The following is a 22,611-nucleotide window of genomic DNA, read 5'->3' on the forward strand; positions in this document are numbered from 1 at the left end:
ATTATCTAAAATTGATTTTAAATTAATTAAAATTAATTATTTGAATTAATTTTATAAATTCACAAATTGAATTTAGAAATTCAATATTAATTGGATTTTAGTTGTTGGTGGGTTTGTCCCACATTTTGGATTGCTTAACACATCGAAATTTCACTTAATTGGTGTTCAATTTGCAGTCAATTTGTGATGACATAAATGTTGCATGAAGTCTTCTTTAAATAGAAGAAGAAATTACTGAGAAAGGGTTGATCATTTTGGCTAATGAAGCTGAAATTTTCTCTCACAAATTAAGAACTCCAAACTCTCTTTTCCCTTCAAACTCTTCATCAATTTGGATCTCACGATCCGTTTTAAGGCCGGAGAATAACAGAGAAGACTCTAGCGGTGGTCTCCAAAGTGTTTGTGATAAAAAACAACTAAAGGACATATTCAATTTTGAGCTACATCAAAGATTGCACATCAAACTCTGTTTTTACAGCTTCGAACTTACATGCTTAATCCTTAAATTAATGAAATTAGGATCCTTAAGATCCTAATTGTTTCCTCTTACATGTTTCTAGTTCCAACATTATTTTAGTCCTTGAGCTTTAAATCTTGTTTTATTTTGATCCCTAAACTTTAAAAGACATTCGTTTTAGTCCATAAACTTTTAAAATGTTTTTATTTTGATCCTTACTATTCAAATTATGTTGACTATTCAACATAAATGTGAGGAAGTATGTATTTTTTGGATGACTAGACTCTAGATGTATTGAGCAAAATAAAGATGAAGTAAAATGCCAACAACCAACACGCCAAAATACTGAACGACCAAAATTTTGAACTAAAAATATCTTTTAAACTTCCCCGCTTTGTCATCATATTCAAAATTGAAATTCTGATTTTTTTTTTTTTCTTTTTTTTTTTAACGTATCTCACTTATTTGGTAGCTTAGCTATCCAAAAATACAAGTCTCCTCGCCATTTTGTTAAAAAATTAACAAAATCTTAATATATCCAGGATCAAAATATGCACTTTTTAAAAGTTTATGGACTAAAACAAACATTTTTAAAAATTTAGACGCCAAATAAAATAATATTCAAAGTTTAGAGACTAAAACGAGCATTTTTAAAAGTTTAGAGACTAAAATAGAACATTATTCAAAATTCAGGAACCAAAATAAGATTTAAATTTTTTTTTTTTTTTTTTTTGGTTTAGATAATAAATTTCTTGAAATAAGTTTTTGATACGAAATAGATTATGGTAAGAGATATTTTAGTTTGTATTCTCATCTTTTTTAAAAAATAAAAATGAATAAATAAATAAATAAGGAAATTGGAAAAGAGTTCTTCCTTGATCAGATTTTCTTTTCTTGAGTAATTTTTTCGGATTGTTTTTTTTTTTTTTTTAACGAATAGCTTGATAAAAGCTTTAGTAAATATATAATTCTAAAATTTTAATTGATTATTAGGTTTAAGTTTGTTAATAATATAATACTGTTTGATTATATATATAGCAACGTCATAGAATCGAAATGACATAACGCACTCAGTTATATGATTAAACTATTATTTAAAAATTTTAACAATGTACTTTGGATTTCATTTCATTTAGTCTTTGTACTTTCTTTGTTTATTTATTATTAATCTCTTTAACAAAAGAAAAGTTTGTATTGGCATTTCCTTTATTTTTAGAATATATTATTATTATTTCTGGCATGAAAACTATTATTATTTATATAGCTAATTTTGAAAAAAAAGAAAAAACTTTGAAGTACTAAAATTAAGATTTATTTAAATTACATGGACTAAAATTAAGTTTTATTGAAAATACAAAAACTAAATTAGGTCAATTAAAAGTAGGTTAAAAAATACTTTTAGTTCTAAATTTTCATGAAAGAAACAATTTAGTCTCTAAACTTTGGTTTGTACCAACTTAGTCTATATACTTTTAATTTTATAACTTTAGTTCCTAAACTTTAGCATTAGATCCCTATACTTTCAAATTTATAACAATTTAGTCTCTAACGTAAAATTTTTTATCAAAATTAGATGTCAATTTTTATTATTTTATGATGTAGACTTTGTATTGTATAAAATTATTGAGTATCTAATTAGTCTATCTATTTATTTACGCAAAAAAAAAAAAAAAAAAAAAACTCATTAAATTTTAACACTAATTTTTACTATAGGAACTAAATTATTACAATATTTGAAGCACGAAGACTAAATTGTTACGTAGTAAGATCCGGGAGCTAAATTATCACAAAATTGATAGTACGTGGACTAAATTGTTACAAACCAAAATTTAAGAATTAAATTATTATTTCCATGAAAGTTTAGAAACTAAAAGTCATTTTTGACCTTAAAAGTATAAAGACAAATGAAATGAAACCCAAAGTACAAAGGTCGAAATGATATTTTAACCTAGTTTTAATCATGTGAATATAACAAAAAGAAAGTTTAACTTGAAGAAGACACTAAAATTGAAAATAAAATTTTGAACATTAAGATTAAACGGTTGAAAAAGAGGAAAGGAGTCCTTAAAACACAATTTCAAATTCCATGATGCAAAAGATCCCAGCCAGTTTCTTGAAAAGTACCCGGGGCATATACAGAAAGTTGGTGAAAAAACATCAAATAGATAACCAAAAAAAACTTGATCATCTATGTTCAGAAAGTTGTGTATTTAACTTACAAACAACATTTGATCCCACAGATTCATCAATATATGTGACCTAAACAGATTTTGCGATACAAGGTATTGTACCCTCACTCCAAAAATTACTCTTTCAAGTTGGTGTTTAGCTATACAATTGTTGATCTGTTTGGATCCTTTTTCTTCCTGTACAATGTAATTCTAATATGGAATGATGTCAGTTACTAAAAATAAAAATTTGGACATTAAACATTCTAATGATTTGGCATACCCCTACAATTCTCTTGCTTTTTGCCTCAGTTCATTGAGTTCCGACTCGATCTCAGCATCACGAACTGGAAATGCGCTGCCAGAAACAGTTCTTCCTGGAGGAAGTTCTCCTTTCTGTAGAGAGAGAGAGAGAGAGGATTCTATTTTTAGTTCACACACTAAAGGAATGTTTATATGAGGATGCCAATGAAGAGGAATGTTCTAGATGTTTGGAAAATTGAAAAATAACAGGTAATGTTAAAATATTTGACTCAAAAGATCCATCACTCAAGAAGGTTAAAAGAGCCAAAAAAACAAGTACGAACGTGCAGATTGAGAAGCTATAAAATTCACACACACTGATTATAAGAGTATAAATCGATCGATGGAAGATTTGAGAGCTAGACAATAGAAAACTGGGTGGCTATTGTAGTGGCTAGTTCTCATGTGGCAACGGTAGCAACAGCTCACCTTGTTCAATGGGGAAGAGAATTTTGCTCCATTTCACAAGGTGGATGCTCGATCCGTTAGGCCCTCCTCACCAAATAAAATTCCTGTAAAGCCTTTCCACTTCTTGTTTGAGCTACTTTACTGGGCAAATTGAATAGGGAAACTGGCATTCTTTCCTCTCTGGTTGTTTTCTCCTCAATTACATAATATAGTTTCCATTTTTTTACCCACCATCCCGAGGACAAACTTATTCTAAAATCTAAACGATTCACTATTGACGATAGAAATAACATACGCACCCTAAAGAGCTACAACCACTCACCCTATTTCCATACTTTCTCTAATGGTTCAATCAATCTATGTCAATCCAAGGATATCGAAATATCCTAGAGAGCTACCGCCACTCAGACCTAAGAAGCACGGATTGGAACACGGGATACGGACACGGATACAACATGACATGGCAATATGTCAATTCCTAAAATACTAGGATACGGACACATTGGAAATATACTATTTTTTTTAATTATTTTTTTATAATATATGTAAATTTAACATAAAATATTAAATATCTTTCACTAAAAAAAGCATGAAATGTCAACTTTTAAGTTAATTAACCAAAGCCACTATAGTTTGTAGATGTACAAATCAACAAAATACGTTGTCCAACATTCAACATAACAAAGCTCTCAATAGTCAATAGAAAATGAAAGGAAATGGAAAGTAGTTTTCCATACAAAAGGTAACATCTAAAGGCTAATGAAACTATCATCTCAAACCTCCCTCATCACTATCATCCTTGTTAGTAATTTTAGCATCTAACTATGGGCCATCCAAAGATAAATTAGCTACTCCAAACATGCCGACATCTTCAAAAGAATCAAAAGCATCTCTAGCAATATCCCATGACTTGGTCTCTCTTCTTAAATATTTGGAGTTCTTCTGAACAAAAGAGGAAGGTTACTGTAGATAAATACCAAATCTTCCACATGTTGAGGCGTCATTTTGTTCCTCTTGATTGAATTAATAAAAGAATAGATGTTCCAATTTCTTTCACAACATGGAGAGGATGATGGTTGCTCAAAAACTTCAAAAGCAGTCTTTTGAAGCTTTGGGGCATAGACACCATGAGTTGCCCACCAACTTGTAGGATCTATAGTATACCTCTCAAATATGGAATCATAATCAGAAAAATCTCCAATTTTTGTACAAAATTTAGCAAATTCTACATTTACTTTTGCACGATCCACAGGGCTACTAAAATATCTCTTCAGACGCTTCATTCTCTCTAGTTAGTTCTACATCTTGATGTGGAGCCACTCGATTAGGGTATTCTGTAAGTCATTCTTCACTATAATATCTATATATAAGTTAAAAAATAATGTTAAACTAAAAAAATTATGAACTATAAGCTTAGACTAAGGATAAAAATTAAAAAGATATTAATTTAATACCTTAGATTCAAAGAATATGCTAAACAATGAAGTGGAGTACTATTCTTATTCCAACAAAACGATCAATGAAAATGTTATACACCACATCATAGAAAGAAGAGAATTCACTTGGTCGCAGTCCTTCGTGTCACCGACTTCACCTTTTCAATCATTGTATCCTACATGTCATACACCAAATGTAAACAAGGAATGTCTGTATCACAAGCTCTAACCATGTCATATATAGGTGAAGTGAATGACAAAATATAATTAATTTTGTCCCACCATATGTCGTCGAGCACCAACTCCTTTACATGTCTCGCCTTCACCACGTCATCTTCTCTATAACTTGCCCATTCATCACTGATGACCATAGCTTGTAAGCCGCCTTTAAGAAGCTTAAACCTCTTAAGCATAATGATAACGATGCAAAATGTGTTTCAGCAATTGAAAACAATTTAAGAGGCACAAGTTCATTAAAAATAGCGAGCCTCATGGAATGATTCATTATAAAAAATTTCACTACCATGACGTCCCTAGCAATATCAGAAATCCAACTGCACTCTCCATAAACAAGTTGATTATTTTCAATATTCTTGGTAGGACATATGTTTTTCAAGGCAGATTTTGTGTATGAACTACGCATGGTGTCCATATAATCGTCGGAAATTGTGATTCAATAATTTGTCCTGCACTTTTACAATTGGGAGCATTATCTGTTATCACTTGAACAACATTCTCATGACCAACTTCATTAATCACTTCCTTCATTAAATTTGCAATGAAGTACTTATCCTTGATTTCATCCGAGCAATCTCCCGACCTTAGAACATTGGTTTGCCATCAGAAATGGCCATGAAGTTAATCAACGGCCTCCTTTGTAAGTCACTCCATCTGTCACTCACAATACTCACTCCTTTTTTCCGCCATTCACCTTTAACAAGTACAAATAATCTTTCAATATTAGCCTTTTCTCTTTGAAGTAGACTGGTCCTCAACATATTATATCCGGGAGGCACATATTCTGACAACAATTGTTTGCAGTGTAAGTAAAGACCCCTATAAAATGTGGATTCCTTACTAAATGAAACGGCAAGCCCACAGAATAAAATATCAGAGCAATAAGTGCATCCAATTGATCTCACAATGTCTTGTTGAATGATTTTTCTAGTGCACAACCCTTTCTTTTCTCATTATCTAAGTCAAAGTTGGAAGAATTACTCACATTCACTCCACCAATTAATATGACTGAAGGTGAACTTGATCTAGGTGGCAAAGGAACATCCTTTTTTTTGGAGCCTTTCTCTTCAGTCAGATTTTTGCCCCATCTTCTAATTTTTGCATATCCATTATATCTTTGGGTCTCACCTTTAGACATGACCCAATTCCTTGACCATTAATCTTCAATAAATGAGTACTAACTCTTGTATATGAGCTATTCTTTGTGACATGAAAAAAGTTGCATTGTCATGAAGAATTTTCACCTCCATCACTCAACTTTTGAATCTTAGTTACGTATTGCAATAGTGGCTTTGAATCATCTTCAACGGAGTTAAATTCCATGGAATTATTTGATGATTGGTATGACTTTGACTACATAGGCATGTAAAGGAGTTGATGCTCAACAACATATGGTAGGACAAAATTAATTATATTTTCTTATTCACTTCACTTATATATGACATGATTAAAGCTTGTGATACAGACACTCCTTGTTTTCATTTGGTGTATGATATGTGGGATACAATGATTGAAAAGGTGAAGATAGTGATATATAAACACGAAGGACTGCGACCAAGTGAATTCTCTTCTTTCTATGATGTGGTGTATAATATTCTCATTGATCATTGGATCAAGAATAGTACTCCACCTCATTGTTTAGCACATTCATTGAATCCAAGGTATTGAATTAATATCTTTTAATTTTTATCCTTAGTCTAAGCTTATAGTTCATATTTTTTTTAGTTTAACATTATTTTTTAACTTATATATGGGTACTACAGTGAAAAATGGCTTACAAAAGACCCTAATCGAATGGCTCCGCATCAAGATGCGGAACTAACTAGAGAGAGAATGAAGTGTCTAAAGAGATATTTTAGTAGCCCTGAGGATTGTGCAAAAGTAAACGTAGAATTTGCTAAATTTTATACAAAAACTGGAGATTTTTCTGATTATGATTCCATATTTGAGAGGTACACTATAGATCCTACAAGTTGGTGGGCAACTCATGGTGTCTGTGTCCAAATGCTTCAAAAGATTGTCTTAAAGTTTTTAAGCAACCATCATCCTCTCCATGTTGTGAAAGAAATTAGAGCATATATTCTTTTATTAACTCAATCAAGGGAAACAAAATGACGCCTCAATGTGCAGAAGATTTGGTATTTATCCACAATAACCTTCATCTTTTGTCTAGAAGAACTCCAGAATATTCAAGAGGAGAGACCAAGTCATGGGATATTGCTGGAGATGCTTTTGATTCTTTTGAAGATGTCGGCATGCTTGGAGTTGCTAATTTATCTTTGGATGATCCAGAATTGGAGGCTGAAATTACTAACGAGGATGTGGTGATAAGAATGATGGTGTTAAGGATAGTTTCATTAGCATTTAGTTTTTACTTTTTGTATGAAAAACTACTTTCATTTCATTTTCTATTGAGAGCTTTGTTATGTTGAATGTTGGACAACGTATTTTGTTGATTTGTACATCTACAAACTATAATGGTTTTGGTTAATTAAATTGACAGTTGACATTTTATGCTTTTTTTTTTTTTTAGTGAAAGACATTTAGTATTTATGTTAAATTTACATATATTGTAAAAAAATAATTTTTAAAAAAATAGTGTATCCCCAACGTGTCCGTATCCTAGTAGTTTAGGAATTGACGTATCGCTGTGTCCTGTCGTGTCCATGTCCGTGCTTAGGTAACTACATTTTGATGATTATTAGAGATTGGAAAACACTTGTCACATAGTTTGTTTTCCGGAGGGGCTTTCCTCAACCCTGGCCCTTGGGTTGTATTCCCTTTTGTTTTATATATATTCAATCTTTGTTTCTTATCAAAAAGTGAAATATATATATATATTACCCTCTTAACCCATTGGAAAGAGTTCTTTTTCTCCAATGTTCGAGGAATGAGAACTCTCTCTAGCACACCTCCTTTTAATAGGTATGAAACATTAATTACTATCAGTTACATGGGTGATATAAGCCAAGAAGCTAACAACACTATTTCATTTAGTGGACTCCATCCCCTAGACGACAATGCAACCTAATAATAGGAAGTCTGATCTATCTGAAGCCATGATCAGAGATTTTAAAAAAAAATGATCATGAAGAATAGAATATGCCAACCTAGCTTCATAAATTCATACCAGTTCCCGCGGTAAAGTGTAAAGTGCATAACAAAGAGTAAGAACATCGGGAAAAAAATTAAATTTAACCAATTATTTACCTTTGAGCTTCCAGATAACTCTTTCTTCAAGTTTGCCAGCTCATCATCAACGGATGAGCCCTCCAACAGAGCAAACTACAACATTGAAAATAGGTCAGAGCCCCATTTTAAAATAGACATCAAATGATGCAACATGGGTCAAGAAGGAAAAATCCTAAAAGATGTAAAATGTTAAACCATACAGTATCAATTGTGAATTCTAGAGAAAATCCTATCTTCATCAATGACGAGAAGCAGGGACGAGTAATTAATATATCTTAGTTCACATCACATAGATAAGATAAAAATGCAGCCACGTGAAACCAGTCACGGATACAGTAAATGCGATTTATTATTATAAAATAAAATAAAATCCAACTTTCATTCAGAGGATAAAAGAAACATTACAAAGAAAGGCCCCACCAAACACAGGGAAGCATACCTCTTTTTTTCTCTTTTTTTTTTTTTGTTGTGGGGGGGGGGTGGTTAGGAACAAACATGTATATTTCAAAAAGGATCAAAATGAGACCACCTAAGGGCGAGGGGCCAAGAGGGCCCGCCCTTAAAAGAACTAATATAGCAGAGCCTTCCAATTGTTAAAAATCATCAAGAGGCTATAATTATAAAAGAATTTAGTGTACACCACCAAGAGGCTGTGTGTTGCACATCTATCCAAAAAAATCAAAATGAGCAAACTTATCTCCAAAAATTTTGCTATTTTTTTCCTTCCAAATGCACCAAAGGAGCGCGAGTAGCACATCTCCAAATGATTTTACCTCTGCCACTGAACACAAAACAGTCCAGCCCATCCACCATCCAATCGTCTACCCTCTTAGGTAGGCAGCACTCCAGCCCAAACATTTTAAACCCCTTAGTGGCAAAGTCACAGTGAAGGAACAAATGTTCTAGGGACTCCTCAGACTTAAGGCAAAGATAGCAAATGGAAGGGAAAAGGGAAGAATTTTTAAGCTTCCTTTGAAGTTTCTGAATTCAACATTTTTGGGGATTTTGAGCCTCCATACAAGAGGGGCTAGAGGAAGGGCCGGGATTCTCTTAGTAAGAATAAAACAAAATAGCTTCTGTGGTAAACTTCCCTGAGGCATCTAACTTCCACTTGAGAAGTTCATGAGAATCCTGAGGCATCCAAGTGTTTAAGGTTTCCAAAATCGCCACCAAATCACCCAACTCCCTATCAAAAGCTGGTCTTTTGAGACCCAAGTTCCAGGATTGGCTAGAGGCACACCAACAATCCACAATTGCAGCATCCTTTTTTAGAGATAAAGTATAAATATCAGGAAATTTCAGAGCAAGGGGTTGAGAGTCACACCCCCTGTCTTTCCAAAATTTATCCAATCTCTCGTCTCCCACGATAAACACTGTGAAGTTAAAGAAGTGGTCTTTCAGCTTTAAGATGTTGGCCCAGAGTCTAGATTTCCTCCCCTTCTTAGGCATTTTAGAAGCCTAGCTGAGAGCATCAACCCCATATATGGCCCCAATAACACATCTCCAACAAGCGTTTTCTTCCTGGCAAAACCTCCACAACCATTTCATAAGAAGGGCAGTGTTATCCCACAGGGAAGCATACCTCAAAACATCTACAAACTCGTACCTCGAAACATTCACAAAAATTACCCCAATTTTTGGTAGCAAAACATAATGTTGCAAAATAAAATTGAAGTGAGCCAAATATGCATTGAAAGAGCTACATCCAATACATATGTCCTCACCAGAACGATCTTTTCTAAGAAACACTGTCCCATTCCTTTCCAACTAGATTAATCACAAAACAGCAAGGGAATAGGCCTCCCAATAAACTTTCTCCCTCCCCCAGAAAAGGAGGTCCAAAACAGCTTCCTCGAGCATCTCATTGGATACTCAATCTCTACACATAGGTTAGACTGAAACCTGCAAGAAACGACAACAACTTTTGGTGGAAAAGGAGCATGGCCACTAGAGATGATTAAAATCCTCAAATTTGTCTAAGAAAGTGTTTCTGCCAACTAGGACCAACAACCATTTGTATTTTTCCTCTAATCTTCCATCAATTCTCTTCTGGATGGGAAGAAGCTCTCCAAAATTATTTATCCTTCTCAAGGTGACCAGCCAGAACCAAACTTTCTTCCCAATTTTAAATTTCTAAAAGGAAGAGAAGAAAGAACAAGGCTGTTGATTATTTCCTTTATTGTGAAATTTTATATTGTACTTATTGTATTATATTTGTTGTATTTTATTCTTTCCTTATTTGTAATTATTTTATTCTTTCCTTATTTGTAATTATTTTATTCTTTCCTTATTTGTAATTGGGTATTTCTTCTATTTAATAAACCATTTCCTCCTAAGATTAATAAGAGAAAAAATAATGTTTTTTTTTAGCATGGTATCAAAGAAACAAAATTTTTGAAACCCTAAAACCCCATAAAAAATCCTATTTTTTTTCTTTTTGAAACCCTAGAAAAAAAAACCCAGCCTTCTGTCGTCGCGATTTCGCAGTCTGCCGTTCTACCGTGTCTGCGCCGCCAACCGCCGTTTCCGCTGCCGACCGGTTGCCACTGTCCATCAGCTATAATTTTCCTAGTTGCTTTCCGCAGAAATGTTATGATTTGCAAAAAACCTATTGACTCAGTTGAATGCTCTGCGTTAGTGACTAAAAATACTGCAATGAAGGCTTCTAATCAATCCAACAAGCCACATGAAAAGCCTCGTGTCTGGTGCGACCATTGCAATAAACCTCGACATACATGTAAAACTTGTTGGAAACTTCATGGAAAACCTGCGAATTGGAAAAGTTCTAAGCAACATGCCTCTAATGCTAATGTTGTTGACTCCAGTCCGTTTAATAAAGAGCAAATTGATCAAATTCTGAAGTTGGTACAGACCAATTCATCATCTGGTAATCCTAGTGTTTCCTTGGCACAATCAGGTACTTGTCCTCAAGCTCTCTCTTGCCTTAATTCATCTCCATGGATTATAGACTCTGGAGCTTCTGATCATATGACCAGTTTCTCTATTTATTTGAATCATATTCTCCTGGATATTGCAATGAAAACATTCACATTGCCGATGGCAGCTTCACCTCTATTGCAGGAAAAGGAACTATTCCTTTGATTACAAAACTTATATTACGTTTTATCCTTCATGTTCCGAAATTAGCTTGTAACTTATTGTCTATTAGTAAACTCTCTAAGGATGCTAACTGTCGTGTTATCTTTTGTGAAACTCATTGTATATTTCAAGATCAGGAATCGGGGGGACGATTGGACGTGCTAGGATGATTGATGATCTCTATTACTTAGATGAAGTTTTTGCTAGTCATAACAAAGTTCAGGGCTTGAGTAGTGTTTGTTCTCCTTCTGTTAAAGAAACTATCATGCTTTGGCATTGTAGATTAGGGCATCCAAATTTTTTTTATTTAAAGTATCTGTTTCCCGATTTATTTAAAGGATTTGATTGTTCAGTTTTTCAATGTGAAAGTTGCATTTTTATCAAACATCATCGATCCACCTATTTGCCTAAACCGTACAAGGCTTCATCACTTTTTTCCTTAATTCATACTGATATTTGGGGTCCGTCTAAAGTCTTAACTCATAGTGGTAAACGTTGGTTTGTTACCTTTATAGATGACCACACTCGTTTAACTTGGTTTTATTTGTTAACAAAAAAGTCAGAGATAAAAGAGGTTTTACAATATGATAGAGACTCAATTTCAAACTAAAATTCGAATTCTTCAATCTGACAACGGCATTGAATATTTCAATAAACAATTAACCAATTTTTAGCAAGAAAAGGGCATTTTTCATCAAGCTACGTGTTGTGACACGCCTCAGTAGAATGGTATTGCTAAGTGAAAGAATAGACACTTACTTGAAGTTGGTTGTACCCTTGTGTTCTCTATGAATGTTCCAAAATATTTGTGGGGTGATGCCGTTCTTACAGCTGCATATCTAATCAATCGAATGTCGTCTAAGGTTTTGAATTTTAGAACTCCTCTTAATCACTTCAATGAGTTTTTCCTAATAATCGGTTGTCTTTTGATTTACCAATTAAATTGTTTGGGTGTACTGCTTATGTCCATACTTCTCCTCTTTCTCGAACTAAGTTTGATCCTCGAGCCACTAAATGTATTTTTGTAGGCTATGTTTCTCATAAGAAAGCTTACAAATGTTTTGATCCTTTGACCCACAAGTATTTTGAAAGTATGAATGTCTCTTTTTTGGAAAATCAACCTTTTTTTGGCCCAAATTTTCTTCAGGGGGAGATAACTAACCTTGAAGATAATTTTTGGGATACTTTATCTCTCCCAAACATCAGCAGTCCTGCAATTATGAGCTCTAGTCCTTCGATACCAAGTATGGAGAGTTCTTCTTCAAGAGGAGAAACACTACAAAATGACTCTACAAGTCGAAATCCTGAACTTCAGGTTTATACTAGAAGAAACTTGACTCAAAGAGTCAAAGATCAAACAAGTGACTTATCACAGGACCAATCAAATACTCCGATGAATGATCCTGAAGATCCAGGTATTAGACACTCTACTCCTATTTCTCTTAGTTCTTCATCTCCTTCTAATCCTTTACCTGATGTCTTTAATCTTGATATTCCAATTGCCCATAGGAAAGGTACTCGTAAATGCACCAAATATCCCATTGAAAACTATCTTTCTTATCATAGATTGTCCGACTGTCATAAAGCCTTCACATCCAAAACAACCAACCTATTTGTTCCAAGGAATATACAGGAAGCCCTAAATGATTTGAATTGAAAATTAGCAGTGATGGACTGAAACAAAATTGCACATGGGACATAGTCAAATTACTAAAAGATAAGAAGACGGTGGGATGCAAATGGGTGTTCACTATAAAATGTAAAGCTGATGGTAGTATTGAAAGGTACAAGGCCAGATTGGTTGTCAAGGGGTACACTCAGACCTATGGCATTGATTATCAAGAAACATTTGCTCCAGTAGCTAAAATTAATCCTATTAGAATCTTGTTGTCTGTGGCAGTTAATTTTGATTGGCCTCTTTATCAACTTGATGTGAAGAATGTCTTTCTCAATGGGGATCTCGAAGAAGAGGTTTTTATGGACTTTCCACCTGGTTTTGAGGTGGATCTCGAGATTAACAAAGTATGCAAGTTAAAGAAATCATTATATGGGCTTAAACAATCTCCCAGAGCATGGTTTGAACGGTTTGGAAAGGCAGTCACAAGCTATGGATTCAGTCAAAGTCAAGCTGATCATACTATGTTCTATAAACATACTGGAAGTGGTAAGTTGGTCGTTTTGATAGTGTATGTTGATGATATCATTCTTACAGGTAATGATGAGACAGAACTGAATATCTTGAAGAAAAACCTTGCTAATGATTTTCAAATCAAGGACCTGGGAACCTTAAAGTATTTCCTAGGAATGAAATTTGTCAAATCTAAAAATGACATTCTTATCAACCAGAGGAAGTATATTCTTGACCTACTGAATGACAGGTTTACTTGGTTGCAAGATAGCAGAAATTCCTATTGAGCAAAATTTAAAATTGGTTGTTGCAACTGAAAAAGAAGTAAAAGAAAAGGATAAGTACCAGGGGCTTGTAGGGAGACTCATATATACCTTTCTCACACACGTCTTGACATTGCTTTTGCAGTTAGTGTAGTAAGTCAGTTCATGCATGCTCCCGGGTCAGTTCACTTTGAAGCAGTTTATAGAATTTTGAGATATTTGAAAGGTACTCCAGGAAAAGGTATATTATTCACGAAGCATGACCACCTAAACATTGAGGTTTATACTGATGTTGATTGGGCAGGAAGCACGACTGATAGAAGATCTACGTCGGGGTATTGCTCTTTTGTTGGAGAAAATCTGGTTACTTGGCAAAGTAAAAAACAAAGTGTGGTTGCAAGAAGTAGTGCTGAAGCAGAATTTAGGGCATTAGCCCATGGTATTTGTGAGGACATATGGATAAGAAGACTGTTGGAAGAATTGAATTTCTCTCAGACAATGTCCATACGCATCTATTGTGATAACAAGTCAGCAATTTCCATTGCCCACAATCCAGTCCTTCATGATAGGACCAAACATATTGAAGTTGATAAACACTTCATAAAAGGAAAAGATTGATGCAAGAATATATGCATTCCCTTTCTCCCGACAGCAAAGTAAATCGCAGATGTGTTAACCAAAGGTCTTCCAAAAGTGGCAATTCAACAAGTTTGATTGACAAGCTGGCTATGAATGATAATTCTTCAAACCAACTTGAGAGGAGTGTTGATTATTTCCTTTATTGTGAAATTTTATATTGTACTTATTGTATTATATTTGCTGTATTTTATTATTTCCTTATTTGTAATTATTTTATTCTTTCCTTATTTTGTAATTAGGTATTCTTCTATTTAAGAAACCCTTTTCTCCTAAGATTAATATGAGAAAAAATTTTTTTTTTTTTTTTTTTTTTTTTGGAAAGACCAAAAAGGGTGTAAGGGAAAATTTAATGAACAAACAAAGACTTACATGAAAGGGATTCAAACAATAACTCAAGAGATAATAACTATTGATCTCTATAACTAGAAGACAAATGCACGGTATAAACCTCGCACTTCATACCTAATGTGTGAACTTAAAAGTCGTCCTCAAAAATCCAGGGAGGAGGAGGGCAGCTGTTCAGCTTGATTAAAGTCTAATATATCCTTAGATGTAAGGTTCCAAGTCTACTAACCTAGCAAACCACTGGACATTAGACCTAACCAGTATTCAATCACAAGCCGAAAGTATTTTTTATAATGCCTTGGAGCTTTAACAACAAAGCAAAATCCAGAAACTAATTTCCATGATTAAAGAATACGTTCTTCCAAAGAACTAGGTGTATGTTTTTATCTCAGAAAACACGTTCCTTAGGAAAAAGATATTTTGTCACACTTTAGAAGATCAAATTATTTTCATAATTAACCAACATTCAAAATATGCTATACCAAAAAAAGAATAAACAAATAAACAAATCGTTTATTTAATAAGAAACAGAGAGAAATCATTTAGTTTGTTGGCAGGATCAAAGATGTTTTGGAGTCATTGCTTACAATATACTTAACCAAAGAAGTAACTAAAGTTCTGGAAGGAACCAAAACAAGAAACTTGCACCCTCTTAATGATCTTTAAGAGAACTGTGTGAGAGCCCTAGTTAGAAATATAGTAGGATTATTAATAGAATATTAGTATGGTTATTAGAAGGGGCAGATTAGTAAATAGTTAGTAATTTTGTTAGGGTTTTTAGTTATAAGTAGAGGAAGTAAGGTTGGGAGGAGGGTGGGAATTTGAGAGAGAGTAGCCCTCTCGAAAGGCTATGGAGTATGGTATATTGTTGTTTCTTTGTTGGTGTTGAAATATATATTTGTATTCTTTGTATTCTTTGTGGTTCTTGAGTGTTCTTGTTAAGTGGTAACCTAACAAAATGGTACCTATATTTCCTGCTTTTAAGCTCAATTGACCAGCAATAAAATTAAGCAAAAAATAAATTTGGAGGGAAAACAGTACTGTTACCTTTCCTTCAAGATCATCAGCAGTTAACTGTCCAAGAGCTTCTGCTTGAGACTCCATAGCCAAAACTAGCAAGATTTTGAGGAACGTTGATAAAAAAGGAAAGCAAAGAGGACATCGCAGATCCATAAAGCATACACAAGGATCTCAGTATGAAAATTTTCTAAATAAAGTAATATTAGCTTCAAAATCTTATGTTAGAAAGAAAAGTAGTGATTAAAAACTGAAGCAAGGATTTGATTCAATAATGTGCAGTAATCACCACATCAGGGATCCAGATACATAAAAGAAATAGACTGAAATGTTCATGTAAAGGGAACTTAAGAATTAAGATCAAGTAAAGGATAAGGGGTTTGGCCACCCAGCTGAACAAAGAGCTCATATCACAATGTACTGTGCAGTGAAGTTAGGAGTCAAGGATTCACATGTTGTACAAAATAAAGTGACTTCAACATTTTATTTCCTTACCTTTCTCTTCCATCTTCTCGAAAGCAGAGAGAGCACTACTTGTGTTAACATTCCCCAACATTTCACTCACTTTGGTTGCGGTCCTAAAACCAATGAAAGGTGGTATCAGCAACAATATGTGAAGAGACTCATGAAAAAAGTATTTTAACAATCCACAATTAAAGCACGAACTTTGCAGACTGAGCACGCGCTTTCAGTGTGTCTTTCTTTGACCTCGCCTCTTGTATCTTGCTCTCTAAAAGCTACAAAAAAAAAAGTTCCTACGGTAAAATAGTATGATATTGGCTAATTATCCTTGTTTAGAAAGCGTTAAGTCAGAATTATACTAACATTCAAACATGTATTGCATGACAACTTGTCTCTACCTGTTTTTAATTCTAATCATATTTGCAACCTATAAAGTAATACGGATCTGCATTACCTCAACAAAAAGAATAATAATAAATTTCTCAATATGTATTGACTACAGCAGTTACAAAAATGTTCTGTACAATATTTTTTCATAGCTCCAAAACGAAAATGGATTTCCTCATTAGTTTACACTAACGATTTACATGTTCACACTGCCTACAATAGTAATACAAGAGAATCTCGGCTATATTCTTTTTTTAATAGACTTGAATTTTAAAATGCAATAGAACATACCCGTGTATTAGAAACAAGATTTTCCACAACACTCTTTTGTTGATCAAGTTGAGCTTTCAAAGCATTTGCATTATCCTGCCAGTGGTACAAAGTGATCATCAGTCACAGTAAATCATTAATCTTTTCATGCATAATTAAACTTTCAAATTCAAATTTTTTTCTAATAGCATACCTATAGGAGAGAAAATAACATGAAAGTAGTTCCATGTGACACAATAAATTAAAAGGGTTTTCTCAAGTTGAAAAATGCCTTCTCAAAAATATGATTTTTTTAATGACAAAACCAATATTCATTCATAAATTCTTGTTTAACTTTCACTTTAGAATATAACATCACATAAATACAAGAGTGAAGATTCAAACCTATCACACCTCTCATAGAAAATAGAGATCTTAACAAGTAAGCATGAAACTATGCTCTCAAATGAATGAAAGTGGGAGGACAAACAAAAAAGAACATGGGCAAAACCAACAGGGCCTACAAAAAAGAAAATTACACAAAAAAAAACAAAACAAAAAGTATTAATCGTTGTTTATGAAAAACGGAAACTACAGAAATGTTTAGAAGGACCCAACAAGAGATGTATATGTTCATTCCAAATCTGCTCTTGTGAACAATAAATACCCCAAAAAACTCATCTCTTTCCAACCAAATATTCCACACAACTACACCAACTTGCCCAGGTAACTTTCCTTTATCCTAAAAGAACAATCCAAACAGCTTTCTCCATCATCCCTATAAACTAAAACCTAGATCCAAAGATAAATTCAAAGTCAAACAGAAACAACCTCACACCTTGGAGGCAAGAGGGCATGGCCACTTGGCCACAACAAGTGGTTAAAGTCCTCAAAAGCATGCCTGCACAAAAAGAATACCAATTTCGAACAGCACAAAAGCAAAGGCTCTTGGCATAAAGTTTAAGGTATTAATCCCCCCAAGAGTGACCAACGATGAAAAAATGGGGTGGTTTTCTTCGAGATATATAGCTCCCAAAGCTTAAAGAAGAAGAGGGAGCATTAGAGAATTGAGTAGAAACCAAATGCTTGTGCAATAAATTACAAGTGAAGCCGTTGGAAAGGATCAATGAATCAAACACAGACAATTCCTTTGCTCACGGGAAATAATGGCTCCATTAATAGCCGGGAGAAGGGAGGTTAACATGAACTCACAGTTACAAGGGGCCAAATGAAACTAAAACATAAAGAGGACGAACTACCCATTTAGAAAGGAAACCAGGAGGTTCTTGCCTCTTGGACAGTAATAAGTAATAACAACTACAGAAATGGTGACTAGAGACTAGAAAGTATTCTCGTGAATTGAATTACTCCTTCCTATAGGACTCCCCTCCCACTTTTTAAATTCCTCTACTGCAGTACCACTGGCATTCAGCTGCCTCCTCAAGGGAGATTAATAGAGGGGCGTCAGGAGTGTAAAAGCATAAATTCATACTTCTAAAAGATTTGTCGATAGAAAAAAAAAAAAACATAGTATAGAGACATCAAATCTATCAATTTCTAACTCCGTGTCCTCCACTTCAGCTAAGTTTAGAGGACGAGAAAGTTATATACATAGGTCATTTTTCATAATATGACCAAATCCTCATAGGACCTACGTGCTACCATTCAAAGACCAAGCATGTTAAAGTGTGTCAGAAAATGAAGAAATTAACTGTAAAAATCATGTTGAAGAACTCTTCACGTGAAAATAACTGAAACTTTGGCAAAAGTTCCAAAACAAATGTTTATCATGAAATACATAAATCAGACTTGGCAAAGAATTTGTTCTAACTTACAGCATATGATTTGCGCCTCTTTAAAGCTTCCCGAGCAAGATCATCATCTCCTTTTTGGAGAGCAAATTGTGCCTTTCGATACCTATATAAAAAGTCGAAATGAAAGGTGTATGCCTATCAATCTACTAAAAGTTACTTTTGAAGAAGAAGCAATATTATTGAGGAATGAAATAGAGGGGAATTAATGGACTCCCAACCACCAAAAGGTGTATTACAATGAAAGATCACCAATCAGGAAACACTCTACTGAGAAAATGGAAAATGGTTTTACCAATCATCAGCAGCTTGCTGTGCAGATTTATACTTGTTTTCCAAGCGCTTCTGAGAAGCTAGCACCTTCAATAAAAATGCAGAGTTTTACAGATGAAAAACGCAAAACCAATGAAAGGCATTGCATTTTGTGGTGTCGAGGTCTGTCACTGCCAAGTTCCACCTATCCCTCAAGGTACACACACCCAACTCAAATCCAGAAGGAAGAGCCAAGGAGGCCCCATGTTTCTATTTAAAATGAATACATGGAACTAGAAGTGAAGAAAATATGTAATAAGTCTGCATTAAAAAATTAAGACTGATATTTAGTATATCCGCTTGCCTTTTGGTATAAAGGTAATTTGTTTCATAGATCTTAATTGATTAAGGCACCTCATTATTTGGCATCCTTGTGTAATATTTCCTAATAACATGAAACTTCTAGTTTACCATTGATAAACCTGAATCATGAATAAATTATAAAAGAAAGTTTAAGGGAAGATACAGCACTACTGGCTCAAAAGTAAAGGACAACACCAAAGGTAGGGCAGGCGAAGAAGAATGATAAATACACGGTTCAGAAGCTACCTGCGCTGTGGCTTGACGCATCTTTGTCAAATCATCATTCATTTCAAGCACTGTCTGCTCCAGGATTTTTTCAGGATCCTCAAAGGAACTTACAAGTGCATTTGCATATGACTATCAAAGAGAAAGCAAATGTCATGGTAATCCACAAAATTCGTGAAGTTCCAAAGATAACTAAACCAAGGGATGAAACAATTCAAGTTACCTTAATAACCCTTGCAAAACGGTCCAAAAGGCTCATGCGAGCACCAAGAGCACCTCCACGTCTACAACCATGGGATGGATCAGAATGTAAAGACTTCATCCGTGTAATTTGTAACATGTTCCCTGCAGGAAAAATTATTATTTCCTGTTAAGAGTAATTAAGATAGGATAAAATCCATTTTGGTCTCCAGAATTTGATTTGGTCACTGGGTTTTCGGTCCTTCAAATGGCATAGTAACAAAGCCAACAAACAGTAACTAGCCAATTAACTTGGCCATTGACCGGAGTAAAAAGCTTACAAGACTTAAAAACCAGCAATAACAGAAAATTACAGCCATGGTAAAGCCACAGTAAAGAGAGAATAAAGAGTACACTATATCAGTTCCCTCCCTCTTAAAAGAAAATCGTCCTCGAGTTTAAAATGACGAAGATAGGAGGAAGCTCACAAACTTCCAAAGTTGAAATTGGCTTTTTTCTATGGTTATGGAAAACTATTGGAAAAAGTTCATTTACTCCTCCATTCTCAACCATTAATGCCTAGTCTTCCACTTATCAGAAAATGTCTTCTTGGTTGTGGCCTGTAGGTTAATAGTTTGGCTGAGTGGACAACAAGTCCATCGGTTCAGTCAAGGTCTTCGCCATTTGGTGAAGATCAAGTTGTTCTCATTTTTTCCATAGAATCGTCCATTTTAAGGAGATGTTGAGAGATAGATCTTGGAGAGAGGACTTCAACCTCTTCATCAGTTTGACTTGCGTCAGTACTGAAGATGGCAGCGACTGGATTCTTTTTTCCGGCCATTTTGGTTCCCAAATTTGGTTGCTCTAATACCAAAACTAGTGCAGAATATTTCTTGGAGTATTCTTGAATCAGAGAATAATACCTTTTACAATCTAGAGACCCCTATTTAAAATGCTACAAACCAGCCTTTGTCATTGGCATAGTAACTAAGTCAAATGACAGCAGTAAAACTAAAGTATAATAGCCTTATTTAAACAAACAGTAACTAGCCAATTAACACCTTCCATAGCACAACATCTTCACCTTTGATCCAACGTGTGATCCTCAATCCTTCCACATTGGGATCTTCTACTCCTCTAAATAGCATTGTCATGGTCACCAAAGTATATTTTTCCTCTCTTTAATTCCTAAAATTTGTTTAATTCATCCACGTTCGGCCATAGCATATCAACTTGATAGGTGAAGTAGTTCAACAAACAACACAAAGATGTTAACTGAATACTCAATCATCTTCTCTCTCTTGTAGGTCATCAAACCTCAACAGTAGATTTTCTATAAGCATTTGGGAAAAGGATTTACAGTTTTTACCTAGGAGAAGACTTTCTAGACTTAATAACCATAGAAGGGGATAGCCTAACAACCATGCACGCAACCTAACCTCTCCATTTATTCCATGTCTCTCTCCTTGAGATCCATATCCCTGCCAAGGCTATGCGTTCTGTTGAGAAACTTTTCATAGATTTCATTTGAGAAGGCATAGAAAAGGAGAGACGCTCTCATGTAATCAATTGGTACAAAGTGCAGTTCCCCATTAAGTGGAAGACTGTATTGACAATTTAAAACATGAATTTTTCCCAGATAAAATCCTTGACATGGCACTATCAACCGCTTTATGTTGACGTAAATATTACTCTCCTTTTAGCTATTGTAGCCTCACTGATATTTTGGCCAATTGAAACACTCTTTGTAATCTTCATTGGCACTAGGTTTCGTTTTCTTCCTCTTCCTGTATTTTTCTTTCACTCAATGAAAATTTGTTTCCTTCTGGGAAAAAAATCTATTGGAAAAAGAAAGATATTTCTCTTTAACCCACGTAAGAATACCATATATATAGATTCCTTAATAAACAAATAAATAAAATAAACTTGCATTGAACTAGTTTCTATATCTCATGTCAATGTTAAGACCGTCTTTCAAATATCTTAGAGATCATGTAATTAAGATATCAATATTAAATAACTGACAAGTTTCTTGACCATGAAAGTCGTAGAACCAGTTGGCAATCCCAATTTCAAATTTTGAACATAAAGGGATCAAAGATTTGTGGTCACCACAGAAATTCCAGGAAAATTCTAAATTTCCACTTACTTTACTCGGAACCCAGACTAATCCAACAAAGTAAACACAAATTTCAGAATCTGAAGGCATTTCCACCAAATAATATAAATTAGAAACGAACAAAAGAAAATTAGGCAGGCAATAAGAACAAGTCCAATCTCTAAAAGCCTCTTCAAATGATTGGGAAAAATTACAAGCGTAATTACAACAGATCTAATACAGAATCAAAATGCCCAAATTGCAGGACAACCAACTAATAGTTACACCACAACACAATGCTATGCCCTACAAAGCTTAAAACCCACTTTTCTCAGCCACCCAGATGCCCAATAATCACTACACAAACACTCTTAAACTCAAAGAACACGCAACCAAAATAAACTATTCACCCAAGACGATTCAATTCAAATTTCTCGCTCACTCCAAACCAACCAAACCGAAAATAGCAGTAAAAAAGAATGAAGATCGGTAAACAGAGAGAAAGGCGAAAACAATACCTCCGCCATTAAGGAATGAGGTTCTTAAGAGCTTTGTGGCGACACAGAGGCTAGCGGGCTTGGAAGAAGAGGATTGAAATGAAGAAGAAGGACTTGAAGCCAAAGCTAATCCGGTAAAAATATGGGTTTGGGCAGCCATGAGTGATCAAACCCAAGCAAAAAAGTTGCAGAAAGGAATTGACAGATTGTGTTGAGATATATTGAAGATAACAGAGGATCACTTGTGTTCCAGCGTAATCGTTCGTTCTACGGTTCTTAACTTTTTGGTCCAAAACCAAACCGACCGACTCTTCGTTGAACCGGAATTACGATAGTCTCGTTCGTCCGACTCGCTCTTGAATTTTCATTTTTTTAGGGTAATTTTTATTTTAAAT

At 34.3% G+C, this 22,611-nt stretch overlaps 1 protein-coding gene across 2 annotated transcripts; it reads right to left on the reverse strand.

Annotated features, from left to right (window-relative positions):
* Window positions 1-2,547: 2,547 nt before the first annotated feature.
* On the reverse strand, window positions 2,548-22,376 carry LOC120073441 (probable membrane-associated 30 kDa protein, chloroplastic). 2 transcript variants are annotated; one of them, XM_039026296.1, is made up of 12 exons: window positions 22,238-22,376; window positions 19,665-19,786; window positions 19,463-19,573; window positions 18,897-18,961; window positions 18,626-18,707; window positions 16,833-16,907; window positions 16,359-16,429; window positions 16,188-16,270; window positions 15,723-15,787; window positions 8,220-8,294; window positions 2,909-3,021; window positions 2,548-2,823 (listed from the first exon to the last, which is right to left on the reverse strand). In XM_039026296.1, exons 1-11 carry the CDS (start codon window positions 22,374-22,376, stop codon window positions 2,911-2,913), a joined length of 999 nt encoding a protein of 332 aa, XP_038882224.1. In that variant the 3' UTR covers window positions 2,548-2,823; window positions 2,909-2,910. The 2 variants fall into 2 exon arrangements, with proteins under 2 accessions (XP_038882224.1, XP_038882220.1); XM_039026292.1 differs by having other exon boundaries at window positions 2,548-2,838.
* Between the last annotated feature and the right edge of the window lie 235 nt (window positions 22,377-22,611).

This window comes from Benincasa hispida, chromosome 1 (assembly GCF_009727055.1).
Source record: "Benincasa hispida cultivar B227 chromosome 1, ASM972705v1, whole genome shotgun sequence".
Lineage (NCBI taxonomy): Eukaryota > Viridiplantae > Streptophyta > Magnoliopsida > Cucurbitales > Cucurbitaceae > Benincasa > Benincasa hispida.

What these genes read in the sequence shown, in the direction of transcription:
- LOC120073441 (XM_039026296.1), bottom strand. Translation starts at nt 22,376, where the DNA reads ATGGCTGCCCAAACCCATATTTTTACCGGATTAGCTTTGGCTTCAAGT. An exon ending in CTCATTCCTTAATGGCGGAG is followed by an intron (nt 19,787 to 22,237) that starts GTATTGTTTTCG and finishes TTTTTCCTGCAG; the next exon opens with GGAACATGTTACAAATTACA. An exon ending in GCGCGTGCTCAGTCTGCAAA is followed by an intron (nt 16,271 to 16,358) that starts GTTCGTGCTTTA and finishes CATTGGTTTTAG; the next exon opens with GACCGCAACCAAAGTGAGTG.